Below are 16,042 nucleotides of genomic sequence, written 5' to 3' on the forward strand. Positions count from 1 at the left end.
GAAAAATTCCGAGGTAACTGAGGTTCTAATTCATCATCATCAATCCTAATTCCATCTGGATAACTTACTTCTGTCCCAAGAACTTCAAACCCCACCAGGACACAGCGTTCACAACGGTCATAGTAACAAAGTCAATCACTACAGCAAAAGCAACTCAATAAATTCAAAAAACCAGCACAATATAATCTCCCTTAGTCCCACGGGTATGACCGTTCCACAGAAGGGGGGTGATAACTCCATCAGTCAGGCGACAGCCAATTTAAGTGTTGACACTCAAGTCCTCGCTGATCTATTCCCCCTATCGTCGGAAATGATAGATCACCCATGGCAGGACATACTAAACGATACAACAAATTGCCTTTCAAACTATACGGATCCAGCCCTCAAGATATCACAAAACCAAAATAAGGCTTCACCCATCAATTCCCCAGTTCACTTAGGCGAATGGCCTCACTCGATCCACAGTGGTAACCCAGCCTCATCAACATTCACTGTATGGCCCCAGTTGCTAAGTACAATGGATACAATTGGCAAAGCAATGATTTTACACGCAGACAAATTAGACACTCAAGTAGACCTTTTAAATATTCTTGCAATTCACGTTCAAGGGGTCGAACAAAAACTGCAAAGTTTCAACGAGATGATCCTAAAGGTACAGCAAGATCGGGAAACTACCTTCCAAATGTGCCATTGCCATTGTACGAGAATAATTGACAAACTAGCCTTAGTTCCAACCTTACTTACTGAACTCCTGAATTCAACAAGGGAAGTCGCAACTAAGCCTATAATTCCAACTAAGAACGATGTAATAAAAAAATCAGAGCAATTAAACGAAGCGCTCAAGGGTTCTAATCCAGAACGCCCCAATCCTTCCGTAGGCCAAAAAAGTAACGCAATAGAATCAACTCCCAAACAGATTAAACTTACTGAGTCAACAGTACCCATATATAAGCCAAGAAGTGCTCTCGAAAACCCAAGCCTCCAGGATTCTCCACCTCAAGATCTACTTAATAAAACACTGGAAAGACAGCCAATAATCCCCACGATCCTATCGAAGCGGGAACGCAAACGACTGAGAAAATCTAGAAAGCGCAAACAAACAAGCAAGGTATCAGACCAGTCTCTGGCAACATCAATCCAAAATTTAACACCGCAAGAAGTAATATCAATCCACAGCAGTACAGAAGCACTAACCCCCAAGGAGCAATCAACCTTTTCCCAAAATACTCCAATCACGCTTAACACATCGAACCAAAATCTAAGGGATTCCCCTCCGCCAAGGAAATTATACAGCCTATTCAAAAATGGAGCTAGGAAGGAAAAAAATCATCTTAGAATTCAGGCAACACCAGTGAGTTGCCTTAAGTTGGTAGAAAAGAAAACCAACCAGGGTGCGTCCACCTCGGCAGAAGTAACTGGCACAGATGTAAGGCGACTAGTGGAAACAAAGGGGGGAGGCGCAAACTACCAACAAAAAAATAGACCAGAAATCCGAGATCCATCTCAGACCTCACAAGAGCCAATGGTGGTGAAATATACTGAAAAGATCTTGGATAATGAATCGGAGTACGATCCCCCAGTCAATAACAAAGTCGTCTTCAACCCACAATATGTCTCAAGTGGAATGCATGACGTATTAAATAGAAATGTCTTGCTAAAATTATTTAAAGCTCTCCCATCCTTAAACAACATAAACACCAACGACATTGAAAGTATTGAATTAAATAAAAAAACGTGTCTTACCGGTCAGGAAGCAACAATAGCTACATTTTCTCTCAAAATGCATGTCGACCTCATCTGGCAGCAGAAGGCCACATTCGCCAAATGGGGAATAGAGTTAAAAAAGGTAATTCCCCCGCGTTATCCCAGCCCATTACAACCACCCTCCTACACCATGAGTCTCCTAAAAGGGGCAAAAGGCCCAGATAATGAAAACCAAACAAGAGATCAAGAGCATCAGGCCAGGAAAATAACTATCACTCTCGAGTACCCCGAAGCCGGTAAACCTTCGACACCCTGGGTATTAAAAAGAGAAGGCATATCCTCGGGAAAGGCATGACCATCCTCAACACAAGCCTCCCAATCGCACCGAGGATGTACCATTTGCTCCTGGAACGTGCATGGTCTGCATTCAAAACTAGAAGACCCAGATTTCATGCGTTTTATCACACAATACAACATCCTCCTTTATCAAGAATCCTGGCAGACAACCTCATCTCCCATAACAGGTTTTAAGGAATTTCTGAACCCAGCTAAGAGAGTCACCAAATACGGAAGAGCCAAAGGAGGTCTCTCTATCTTCATTTCTACAGAAATTCCATGGCAGGCTTCCAGTGTAGACCTAGACTGCTCCTGGATGTTGTGCGTCAAAATAGACGTCCCAGAAACCTATACCTTATTCATCCTTAACATTTATTTTCACCCTGCATCTAAAACAAAGAAGTTAAAAATTGAACAACTAATAACTTCAATAAAAACATTAAAACTCACCTATTTGGATGCTAAAATTATTCTGTCGGGCAACTTCAATATGTACTTACTATACGAAAAGAGTATGGGAATAAAGGGGCCCATACAAGCCCCCAACCGACAGGACACTTCTGGCAAAAAATGCGCATTTCGCTTGAAAGATCTCTCAATGTGCATACTTAATGGACAAGGTCCGGCCGACAAGCCTGCAGCATATACTAGGGTTACACAAAAAACACGTTCCATCATAGACTATACTTTTATAGATCACGACCTTCTTCCGCACATTGCGAACTTTCAGATTAAAGATCGGGCAGAAAGCGACCATCAGCCACAATCCTTTACATTATTACTAACCTTTAAAACCTCAGCGAAAGTAAAGGCGCTATCATCTTTAACACAATGTTATAATCTAAAACGCCTTCGCTGGAACAAGAATTACATTAAGGCCATCGTAAACATCTATACCAGCCTTTTGGAAAAATTCAATCCTGACACACTAACCATAAATGCTTGGGAGTCGTTTATTATTGAAATTAACAATACATTTTCCAAAAACACCTATGTCCGCCAAGCGGGAAATTCTAAAGGGGCGGTTTGGTTCAATAAAAACCTGAGAAAACAAAAACAACAACTAAATAAATACCTCAGACAATTATGATCTCGGGACCCAGAATGCCACCAGGAACTTCTGTCGTCAATTGCAAAAACTAGAAAACAGTTAAAAAATGATATAAAACGTACAAAAAGAGAGCATCAAGAACATATCTGGGCTTAACTCCATCACGCTTGTAAATTGGGGGATTCCAGGCTCTTCTGGGAACAAATAAACCAACTAATCAATGGCCGGAATCAGCACCATCATTCGGACATACTGGAGACCACATGGAGAGCCCACATCGAACTCCTTTATAACGAAGCAGTACCTCGATCGGCTCCAAACTGTGATGCACTAATAGTGAAGGAGGCAAATACCTCCAGTCAATTCCAGCTGACCCCCCAAAATTGGGCAAAATACCAACGCCATGCCTTCAGTACGCAGACGACATTGTACAGTTAGCACAAACACCAGCTGGCCTGCAGAAATTGATCACGGGACTAGGAGCCTATACCACCTTAAACCAACTTACGATCAACCATCAAAAGACTAAAGTAATGCGTTTTGCAAAACACAACAAAACATCGTCCAGGCATACCTTCTCCTGGAAATTGGGCGAACAACGGTTGGCCAGCGTTACCTCCTATAAATATCTAGGCTTCTTGCTAGATAGCAAGTTAAACTTCAAACAACATATGGAACAAGGAAGTACAAAAGCAAAACAACTGTTGTTCGCCTTCAAAGTCTTGAAAAAAAAGCTCATAGGCTGCTCTACCAGCCACCTGCTTCAAGTGATAGCTGCAAAATCCATATTTTTCAAAAAATTGTTTACAATTCCGCTACACATCCCACAAGACCAAATCCGTCTAGAATTTGGACTAAAAAAATCAGACCATGGCCAGACAAGGTGCTTTAGTGAAGTACTATTGGAGGATAAGGGAGGCGGAAGATAACACTCTAGCCCATCGCTGTTGGGCTGAGATAGAAAGTCAAGCTCGATAAGCTAACTCGACGACGAGAATACTACAGGAATGCTTGTCGGCGTTACAGCTAGGGGAGGTCTGGTTAACACCTGTAACGTATTCTGGATTTAAAAACGCAGCAAATTCCGCAATCAAGAGGAACTCCCTATTAACCGACAAAAAGACTTTTTCTAAAAAACATCACGCCTGGGCCGTGATTCAGTCATATCAGAGGTTAAAACCGCAACGGTATTTGACAGAACACACCCCCTACTATAAAAAGCATCACTTGATGTTATTACGACTGGGTTCATTCCCCTCAAAAGATTTAACCCCGCAATGGAAACACGTATCGTCATCGAAGGAATGTCGCCTTTGTTGTCAAGGGGAGGAGTCACTATTACATTTACTCTGTATATGCCCTACTTTATTGAAAATACGTAAATCCATTCTTCGGGAGATCTTAAGGAAAGAACAGATCAGAACATGTAGAGCTGCGGTCATTAGGGGTCTTGGATGGCGCTCAATTCCACTTTCCTGTAGTGCCATAAAACTCTGGGAAATGGCGGCAAAAGAGTTGGACAAAATTTCTTCATGATATACAATTATACAACCCCTTGATTGACTTTTTACTGTGATAATGGTTTTCTTTTCTCAAGGATCTTTTCCAGATTAATGTTCCAAAATAATACAAAAAACAAATTATAATAATTTTTTAATCTTTTTTAATAATAGTACCTTTTACAATACATATGCTTATTCTATGTTCGGAATCTGTATTTTATGATGGTTTGCCATCCTTTTATGATTTTTAAGAAATTAATAAAAGTATTATTGACTGACTGACTGACTGACTGACATTAATGGAGTCCAGTAATATCACAGTAATATGGCGCAGGGTGAGGGTGTGCAGCACACATCTGGACAGTGCGATCCTGCAAAAATAAATTCTGCTGTCTCTGGTGCGGGAGCAAGACTGCACCTCACCGAAAACAGCACATGGCTGAAAGGTGGAGGTGGTTTCAAGCCGCTAGTCCATCTTTCAAAACAAAGGTTTCTGGCCTGAGAGGATTCCCCCTGCAGACAAGTGCACTGTGTAACCGCACCCGCCTTTGCGGGAGGGAGAAGAATCAGTGACCGTGCACCCCTTTATATGTGGAATACATTCGGTGCCCCTTCGAATGGCCTGTCTGGCCCAGCTCCTGCGTAAGCAGTATGGCACGAGGGAAGGTGCCTCTCCTGTGCATGGGGCCAGACTCCAATGCATATGAGACACTCCATATGACAGAAGGGGCCACAAAGCGCTGGTGACCCCTTCCCTAAACCCAAAGTGCCTCCCCCGGTGGGGGATAAATGCAGCACACATGCCCAATGTGCACTGGGGCACTTTGTGCAAATCATCACCCAGTAGCTCATTTGACAAAAAATCTGTGCTTGAACCAATGTTCATTGGTTAAAATTCCAGTGTGCCCATTCAGCCTTTCATCCTTCTGAAGTGGGTAAAATAGGAACTATTGTTTTTGGTAGCACTAGACATCTCTTTCCTTTAAGTAGTTCAAGTCCGCTCCTCAGGTGCGATCGTTTGATGTTTAAACCTACAGGGCAGAGGGCATGGTGTACTTTTCTGAGGTGGAGGCACACATGATCCCACACCCAATCAGCAAACAGAAAGCCATTGCCAACACAAACCCTCCTTTACATTCGCATTTCCGGGAAGCCCTTCCATGTGTTTTTCCTATCAGAACAGATTCACGTTAAACACAGAAAGCAGGTCATGGCATGATCGTTATTTATACAGCACTTGCACTGCCGTCAGGCCAAGGAACAAGAAGGAAATGCAGGAGAAAGAGAGGCGAGGGGGCTTGGAAGAGAGAAGGGCGTGGGGAGGTCACTGAGTTTAATCTTCTTGCCTCGCACCTTTCAAGGGCACTAAAATGAATACATACACTCTGTAATTAATTATTTTTTTTTAATCTCTGAGAGTGTATAATCTATAAGAGACACACATGAGAAAGTGCCACTTTTTAATGGTCCTTTAGAACTTTCCACAACACAAGGGTGATAGGTTCAAGTAAGGTGGTGCAAGTGGGCACTGCCACGAGACAGGCGTAATTAGATGCCCGTTCACCTCCGATGTCGGAGCAGGGTGAAGAGCGGAAGTGGGAACATCCTTACGCAGAAGTCTGTGCAGAGGCTGCGGGCTGACAACCTCTGCAAGGCCTGTCATTAAAGGAGAAAGTGCTATTTTGCCCATTTTGACACTCTGGGTGACTCATTTTGAGGGCGTTTACTGAAGTAATTCTGAGAACAAAATAGCTTTTTATATCAAAGAATGCGATGAAGTCAGCTTAGGAGCAGTGTAATCTCAATTCCAAGCAAGTCAACAGTGCTTGCAGGCGGGCAAAGATGGCACAGGGACACAAGAGGACTGGTGGGGGTGGGCACACGGAGACAAGGAGGCACTGCAGCTGCTGCCCTGCGCGACTCTGCTCGCTCCCGCGAGAAAACGCCTTGGGAGTGAACCTTTCAGAGGAGGTGGGTCATGCACCCACCTTTAGCCATTTGTAGGCTTTGTTTCTAACACACGCAAAAGCCAATTCAATGCGTGGGAGGAGTCAGACCCACACAGAGTAGATACAAGAAGCCTCGCAGAGCAGCGCATGCGCGCTGCACTAGGCTCAACCTAAAAAGGTGCTTAGTGTCAACATCAAACTCATCACACTCAACAGGATATGCAGTTCCAATAAGTGAAGTCTGTCTGCTCAGCAGGTCAGTTAAGTTCCACAGGGTATGCCGGGAGCATTACTATATAGGAACAAATGTCCCCACACACCTGAATAGGTGTCATGCTTCAGCATTGGGCTTTTGCTCCATGTCGGTCCGGTGCTGCAATGCCAAACGGGCCCCCTCAGTGGGGTATGGTGAAGCCGTATGGTGAAGTGTGTGTATATTAGTACATTGGTGTCTTATGTGAATATGTGAGGTAAAAATAGGACAGGGGGTACATTTCAGGATTATTTTAATGCTCGACTCCTTCTGCCTATGTTAAAATCCATGGTGCTATCGACTAGAAATGATGATCTAATATAGCTGTAGGTCAACATGTTTCAAGCCTAATTCAGATATGTAGATGATGAAGTGGCTTTCTTCAGGACCAATATAACCTAATCTACACAGTGACTTAAGTGTCAATATATAAATTCCTTTGTGCTACTCCCAGTCACCTATACTTCTCTGTATATCGGTATAAGAAATCGATTTTGGCAATGACCCAATATGGGTGTGCTTCAGGACTCGTCGAGTCATGCGTAGTGACACGCTAATTAGCGTGAAGCTCCTACGGGTCAGCACACTGGAAGACCTACTCACGCCGGCATTAAACTCATATAATTAAGCCATCTTACTAACTATCAAATTGTAATTGTATTTACATAGCGCTTGCTACCCCTGACAAGGCGTTGATTCAATTTACGCCAGGCTGCACTCTGCTCTAGAACCCAAGGCTAATGGTTAGTTCAGTGTTATTGGAATGAGTCTTGGCACTCAAAGAAAACCATTCCATTCAGTCTTTTTAGTTTTTTTTATGGAGGACTAAAGTAATAGTGGTTGTTAGCAATCATTAGTGGGGCAGAGAGCTCAAGTACATGGCTGGTGGGATTAATACAGAAATTAGAGGAGATTAGGTATTGTTAGGTTGCATTGGTATGACTTTCAACAGGAGGAGAGATTGTGACCTTGTAAATGAGTTGTGGGAAATATGCTGAAATAGACTCGTCCTGCAAGGCCAACTCCTTCAACTAGACCACACTTACCACTAGCTACCAATGCTGTCCACTAGACCACACCTACCGCTAGACAACAATGGTGCCAACTAGACCACACCTACCATAAGATACCAATGCTGTCCATTAGACCACAACTACCATGTGTCCACTTGACCACACCTACCGCTAGATAACAACACTGTCCACTAGACCACACCTACCGTTAGATACAAACGCACCACACCTATTGCTAGATAACAATGCTGTCCACAAGACCACACCTACCACTAGACAACAATGCTGTCCACTCGACCATACCTACCGCTAGCTACCAATGCTGTGCACTAGACCACACCTACCGCTAGACAACAATGGTGCCAACTAGACCACACCTACCATAAGATACCAATGCTGTCCAGTAGACCACATCTACCACCTGATAACAATGCTGTCCACTTGACCACACCTACCGCTAGATAACAACACTGTCCACTAGACCACACCTACCATTAGATAAAAACGCTCCACACCTATTGCTAGATAACAACGCTGTCCACTAGACCGCACCTACCACTAGACAACAACGCTGTCCACTCGACCATACCTACCGCTAGCTACCAACGCTGTCCACTAGACCGCAACTACCACTAGATACCAATGCTGTCCACTAGACCACACCTACCACTAGATACCAATGCTGTCCACTAGACCACACCTACCGCTAGATACCAAAGCTGTTCACTAGACCACACCTGCTAGATACCAATGCTGTCCACTAGACCACACCTACCGCTAGATACCAATGCTGTCCACTAGACCACACCGACCGCTAGATACCAATGCTGTCCACTAGACCACACCTACTGCTAGATAATCATGCATGTAGTCTGCTTGACCACACTTAACGATGGCCTACAATGCCCTCCACTAGACCCCACCTTCTAGGCCACATCTGGGGTCACGAGATCCATGAAAATGATATTTCTCTCTCATTGCATCACTTCCTGGTGTCTGTATTCTCATCTTACCTGCCCTGCACACATTACAGCATTCAGGTTACATTTTCTTTTCAGTTTTGCATCATTTGTTAATATTTGTGGCATTAGTACATCACCTCTTTCATGATAGCCAAGCCCCTGGCACTGTCCCTGCTACCCCTGGGGTAAGGACTTGCAAACACAGTGGACACGGTATGAAGAGAAAGTAAGCGAGGCACTTGAAGTCCCATTTTCTAACAGTAGATACACTCCATATCCTGCCCTTAACACCTCTGCAACACATTGGAGGCTACACGGGGTGGGGTAGGAGTCAACGCTGTGATGTTATCAGGGGTCAAAGAGAACATTACTAGTCCGGGCTTTTTGGTGAATCAATGGCCATGCTTTAATCGGGAAAACTATATCACTGGAAGGGCAAATTAGAAGCCAGCAGACTATGGCACATCATGGCTCCCTCTCAGATCACTCACTCTGCACCCTCAGGCAGCGCTCGATTCGTAAACAAATAAGTATTTAGTGCCCTCATCAGAGGCCACTGCAGCTGGCACCACCCGTTGCCCCTGCCACGCTGCCAATGACAGGACCTACACAACTACTACCCCTCACACTCCTACAAGTGTGACAATTCAGAGCATTCCAGTCATTTGTGATGTATACTGAATTGATAAATTAACATTGTTGCTCTCATCTCTAAATTGGACAATCAGCGCCACCATGTGGCAGAGTCATGAGTGACGGTTCCAAGCACCGAAGCCACTGCTCATATGAAGCGCTTCTCCGGGCTCTCTGCCTCAGAGCAGAGGTTGAAAGTCCTGAACGTAGATCATCGCAAATTCCCCCGGGGTTGTGACCTTTGGTGGGCAGTTTTTTAAGCCAATAGCCGCTTCTAACACCTCTGCCGCTCTCACCAGTTCCTTGTCATTGGTGGCAGCCACCGCGTCATAATGAATTGAGCGGAAGGCGAGGTAAGCAGGCCGGAGAGAGGGTGTGTGTGTGTGTTAGAGAGAAAACTGATGCTTATGCAAATATGGCTATGGAAATGGGTTCAATCGCAACGGCTTTAGAATCCCCTTTTGTTCCTCCTAGGGAGAGAGGGGTGATCCTGGAGAGATTGGTGCTGAGGGAAGACCAGGTCCCCCCGGAGAGAAGGGAGTGGCTGGTCCTCCTGGACCTCCCGGGGAGGTTGTCCGTGACCAGGTAAGGACTCATTAACAGTAACATCTTTACAGGAAAGGGTATCGGGTACAGCGGCAAGAAAAGATCTTCAGTACATTTCACCCACATTGTTTTCAATCCATGCATTTCATAAGCACAAATGTTCTCAAAGTTCCTATCAAAATAATCCATCTTTTCATTATTCTGGTTCCTTTAGGTCTTGAAAGGATCCAATGGACCTCCGGATGCTGTCACTTCACAAGGCCTGCCCGGCTCTCCCGGACCCAAGGTGAGCACAGCTATGGGCGGGCACTGGATAGACAGACAGGCCAACGAACTCAGGGATTGGTGGATTTGGAGCCCATCCCTATTTTTCGTTTTGGGTTAAGAAACTTTTATTTACAAATGAATGCCTGTTTCATTTTTGTAAAGATGGTGGTCTGGCCCTCCAGGGACAGTTTGAGTTTGATACCGTGTGTCTTTTTCTTTATGAAAAATATATAAGGCTTAAATAATAAAACATATTTATACCTGATACTATTGCGCCTCCACTGCTGTAGTTTAGATGTTTAAGAAAATTGCACATATATGGTGGGAAAAAGTCCCAGGATCTCCAGTTCCACATTGCTTGTGTGTGACTCATTTGCACAGCTATTCAGCACAAAGCCAGGTCACGCTGCTTACAGGACTTCAGGTAATATGACTTTGCATGGAACTGTAGACGTTTTTGCACTGTTTTTGATTCATAATGTCCACTTTACATAGATTATCCTGAGCATATCGTGGGTTTGGCACTAAGTGACACAAGTCCATTTACCACTGCACTTAGTTCAACATTGGTGCAAACATCTGCGCACAAGAGAAAGGCGATCGACACAGCGGTTTGCATTCCTTGTGCACCCCCACAAACCCCTAGTAAAACTTTTTGCCTTCCTCCTCCATTTTTGCTGATCTTGTTTTTGCTGACCTTAGGATTCTGCACACTTTCCACTGCTAACCAGTGTTAAAGTGTATGTGCTCAATCCTTAAAACATGGTAGCATTGGCTTATACTCAATTGGCATATTTAATATACTTAAGTCCCTACTAAAGTGGTGCTATATGAATCCAGGACTTGTAAAATAAATGCTGCTAGTGGGCTTGCGGAACTGTATGTGCCTCCCAGTGAAGTAGCCCTTTCAAGCATGTCTCATACTTGCCACTACTGCCTGTGTTTCAGTTTCCACCTACCATTTTGACCTGGCTAAATATCCTTTTGCGAGGCCCAAACCTTCCTTTTTAGGTCTCGACCTTGCTATCGTGTAAGCGATCGCAAAGCGAGACTATAGAGAGCGGGTTTGAAAAGTGCTCCCAAAAAGCGGATTGCATGGCTAGCACGCGCACAATCACGCGCATCGTGCCGCCATGCGATCTGCCTTTTGGGAGCACTTCAAAGGGTCCGCTCCCCCGCCCCCAAGCGCGCGCACGCCACGCTCCGCCGGGCTTGCTTTTCTCCAGGGCTTAACAGCCGCAGTCAGATCCTGGCACATGCGCTTGTAAATCATGCCTTATCTCCTTACATTTACTGCGCTTTTAAAGATCGAGGGCAAATGTTCACAGCAGTTTTGGAGTGGCCTCTTTCCTTGTACTGCTTCTGGGTCTTTAAAGCGCACTGCTGTCAGAGTAAACTTCCTGTAAGGAATGAACAATGCCTCAGCTGTGGGAGCGCGTGAACTTCAATGCTCAGCGCTGCTGTTAAAACCTGGCTGAAAGCTTTGGTTGTGGGCGCGCACACGTCTGCTAGAGGTTCGCGGTGGTATGGGCAATGTACTATATATACGATCGCATTTTCCCCAGGCCATCCGATCTAGCACCACCTCCCGCCCTCTGCTGGTTGTTTACTAGATTCACCACCAGTCCCTTCCTTCCTCCTCTCACATCTCTGCTTTTAACTCCCGCCCTGTCTCCTTTGTGTTGCTGCTCATTACGACCCCCCTCCGCTAATACCCCCCCTTGTTGCTTGTTCCGAGCATGTCATTGCATGTGAAAGTTAACAGGTGCATGTGTCTGCCTTAAAAATATAACAGCTTTTCGACATGCCCTTACGTTCATTTTAAGAGCATATTTATGGCTTGTTTTACGTGAATCATCTAGAGATCGTACCACGTCGAATGTGGAGCTTGTACTGAGGCTTTTAGCAGGAGAAGATTCTCTGAGAACTGTCCCCCAAAGATCCGCATGCTAAGAAACCCTGCAGTGTACATGCAGGGGCGTGCGAGCATAAAAGCCAGGGGTTATTTGGTGTAAGCAGGCGAAAATGTATTTATTTCGAAGTAGGTTGTAACCAAAATGTGCCACGGGCCTACAAATCACAGTTCGAAAGTAGCAGCATTCATATGTGTGGATACGTCAGGACCCGGAGTTAATGAGAGGGTTCAATAACACAGACATTCCAGGGCTTCTCCATTTTAGTTACAGGTCCTTGTCTGGCTCCATTCCCTAGCGATGAATTGTGCATCCTAGGGAATCAAGCACAGTACCACTTAATATCAGAGAAATTCTATTCGCTTGATTTGCAAAAAAATAACTGCCAGGGCTCTTCTTAGAAGGCTACTGCAGCCTGCACCACCCATTCCCGCCAGCACTGCCATTGACAGTACCAACATAACACCTAAGCAGAAACACCCTGCATGTTTAACAATTCAGAGATTTACGGCTTCCCAAAGCTATAATTCGGCATGAGAGGCTGGTATTATTCATGTCCAGTGTATGTTCACATAATGAAAACAGATGATGTGCTCACCTCAGAATCAAAAAAAAGACAACCTCGCCATGTGTTGGGCTGTCACTAGAGCCGGTGCTGACAATTGTATGCCGGTGCCAGGCACTGGAAACCGCTGACACAAGTTAAGCTTCTCTGCTCTTATAATTAGTTATTTGCAGGGGGTCGGACTGTTGCTTGGAATGCCCTGGCATTTGCAATGCAATAGGTCTCGCATTTGTGAGAGTTTAAGCTATTGGCATTGTAAATGACAATTCCTTTTATTTATTGTTTTAAAAACCAACATGGAAATAAAAGCCATTGCCAATTACAATGTCAATAGCTCAAACTCTCACAAATGCGAGACCTATTGCATTGCAAATGCTTGTTAACACATGTCACCACTAGGGCAGGCCCTTGATAGCCCAGAGGGCAGGGTGAAGTTTAAAAAGTAAGGCATGTAAGTTTGGGTTTTACATGCCTTGGTAGCGCAAAATTCTTAAATACGTTTTTCACTACTGCAAGTCCTACCTCTCCCATAGAATAACATTTGAGGTAACTTATTATATTTAATAAGTTGTAATTTAACAATAGGCGCAGGAAACCAGTTAATGTTTGGTGTCTTTGGAATTGTAATGAAAAATCCTCTCTTAGGGTAAAGTCAGATTTTAAATTACAATTTTGAAAAGCTGGGCAGCCCTACTTACACTTGAATAGGGTGTGTCCACCTACACACAAAGGGCTGTATACCACCTGTAGTTAGTCTGGAGCCTGGACTGGGAAGGAAGGATACCTGGGGACTTCAAAGGGGAACCACTAGAAGCTACTCCCACCTTCCAGAGGATGGGCACAAGGTATAAATATTTGATCTCAGATACCACCTCTTAGTGCACTTCTGGACCTGTGGATACCCTACCAGGAAGAAGGACTGGTGTGTTGCTGAACGGACTGCCACTCGGCTGGGATGCTGCTCTGAAAGACTGCTGACCTACTATGCTGACCTGCTGCCCTCTTGCTTGGGTGAGAAGGACTGGACCTACATCTGTTGAACCCAAGACCCCAAAGTGTTTCCAAGGACTAGTTGGCTGCCTCCTGACTAGAGCCTCAGGGACAAAAGACTCCAACAACCTTGAACCCAGCACCTGGACTCTGCAACCACCTCTGCTGTGCAATCCCGAGCAAAACTGACAAATCGCCTCTGCTGCGAGGGTTCTCTCAGTGCAAGGTCACTGCATCAACCTCGCAGCCTGCTTGGGAGCCGCTGCTGTGTGAAGCTTAACAGACGCCCTCGCATCACACGTCCCATCCAAGGCAGTCTCGATGACAACCCAGGTTGTAACATCGCAGCCTCACAGCCCCTTGGAACCAATGCATCTCCTTGACTGCGCAACACACCCTTGATTTTGGGCTTCACATCACAAGCCCTCATTGATGGGATCCCTGATGACGGCTCAGGACCTCGCATTGCAGCCTCACAACTACCCAGAACGAACACATTGCCTCGGCTGCATGTCATATCTTAGCTGTGGGACCTCACAACGCCCTGCCCAGAATCTAAGGTGCTCTCATTCAGATGGTCTAACTAGGTCCCTGTAGCTGGCCCGGGCTCCATTGCAGTTGGCCTGAACTTGTCACTTTGTCCCAGCCCGGTGTGGCTAGATATCCACAGTTGGCCCTTGGTGCTTTCTGGCACTCTTTTTTACTGAAATCTTTAAACCTGCATATCTCCGGTTCTACTAATTGGATTGTTGTCGTTTTGGCCTTGTTTTATTTATTCAAATCTACGCTATTTTACTAATCTGGAATGGAATTCTTTTGCAATGTGTTTTCATTGTGTTACTGTTTGAAGTGTTTCACACATACTTTACACATTACCGGACAGTCCTGCGTATCTCTGGATGAGCTAGTCGAACATGACTGAATATTTGCCAACACCACTGAGCTTTTTGAAGCCACAATTCTTTCCCTGTTGTGACTGGTGAGAGAAGTTGGCCTGGTATATGCTGTCCACTAATTAAAGGGGGCACCTTTTACTAGTCCAAACGGCCCTTATGATGTATGAGGTCAAAGATAACCTTTATAAAGCTATCCTAGTGATAGCGGTGGAGAACAGCCTTCGGGAATAATCTTGAAGGAATGTAAAGCAGCTTGCTTTACCAGAATATCACCTCCTGAATGACTAAATGAAGGAGAACCACACAGTAGTGAAATAAAAATATGTATTTATTAATATAACACTCTCTACTATCCTCTACATGAGGATAGAACACAAAGCACACAACATGTAATCAATAGAACAATCGTAAGTAGCGCAATACACAGTGGGCTCCAGGGGGAGACCAACCCATATACTAAAATAGTGGTATAACAATCCCGACTTGAGTCAAGACATGGTCTGGAGCACGTAGAATCGTTGGGACCCCAAGGAACCACCCCAGGTGAGTAGACACGGACCCGACGGAGGCCGGGTGCAGTGTGGGAACACGACCGCAGGCTCCGTACAATTCTATGGGAAAGTCGCGGTTACAGTTTTAAAGTTTAAGGACCCTTCTAGGAGGACTTCGAGCGAACCCTTTGGAACTTAAGAGTTTGAAGAGCCACCCCACCCATGGATACCATAGTACCAGAGTTACCTGTCCCAGGGTAGCCGGGTGCATAGGTCTGAAGTGGTGTCGAAAACTCTTGTTGCTCTCAGTGGAGGGCTGTGAAGAAGTACTGCTGCCGTGAAGGTGAAAAGCGTCCGGTGGAATCCAAGCCTGTATTCTGGAAGGAAGGAACCTGAAAGCAGAGGGGACAGAGTCTGGGTCACTTCAGAGTGACCAGGGGCTCGGTAGACGAATGCCCACCGATGTCGGGTGCATCAGCTGCAAAGAAGGGATGCTTGACTCTGCAGCCACGAGGACCTGGAGATGTCGAGGGCAACCAGGAGCCCGAGGTGAACTGTTCCACGAAGGATGTCGAGTGCTGAGGGGTCGGTGTCCGGCGGGAGCACCAACAAGCTGTGACAAAAGCAACCCACGCAGGAAGGTCAAACAGGTTACAGTGTAGACCAGCAAGGTACAGGGAACTCACCGAGCAATGGAGAGTCAGGGCACGTCTGGAGCAACCAGGAAAGCCCGTGAGAAATCAAGATGACCCTCAGGGGGACCCACAGGCTGAATGACTAGGAGTCGCGAGGGGACTTCAAGCAAGATTGCAAAACACCAGCCCACGCAGCACTCGGTGTGAGGAGGCCAGAGCTCTTTGGTGCAAATACTGCTCAGGGTCAGGACTGCATGGAGTCCAATGCACAAGCTTGAGAATTTCCAACAAGCATATGCAACTGCAAATGGACGTAGTGCAAAGTGGTTCGGGTTA

General features: G+C 45.4%; 1 protein-coding gene across 1 annotated transcript in view; it reads left to right on the forward strand.

Moving 5' to 3' along the window:
• Nucleotides 1–16,042, forward strand: part of LOC146869594 (uncharacterized) — a 243,168-nt gene that overhangs the window by 107,752 nt on the left and 119,374 nt on the right. The window contains exons 9-10 of the mRNA XM_085640151.1: nt 9,878–9,988; nt 10,164–10,235. Coding sequence (XP_085496277.1) covers nt 9,878–9,988; nt 10,164–10,235 — 183 coding nt within the window. The remainder of the gene's footprint in view (nt 1–9,877; nt 9,989–10,163; nt 10,236–16,042) is intronic.

Source organism: Triturus cristatus, chromosome 1_1, assembly GCF_964204655.1.
Source record: "Triturus cristatus chromosome 1_1, aTriCri1.1, whole genome shotgun sequence".
Lineage (NCBI taxonomy): Eukaryota > Metazoa > Chordata > Amphibia > Caudata > Salamandridae > Triturus > Triturus cristatus.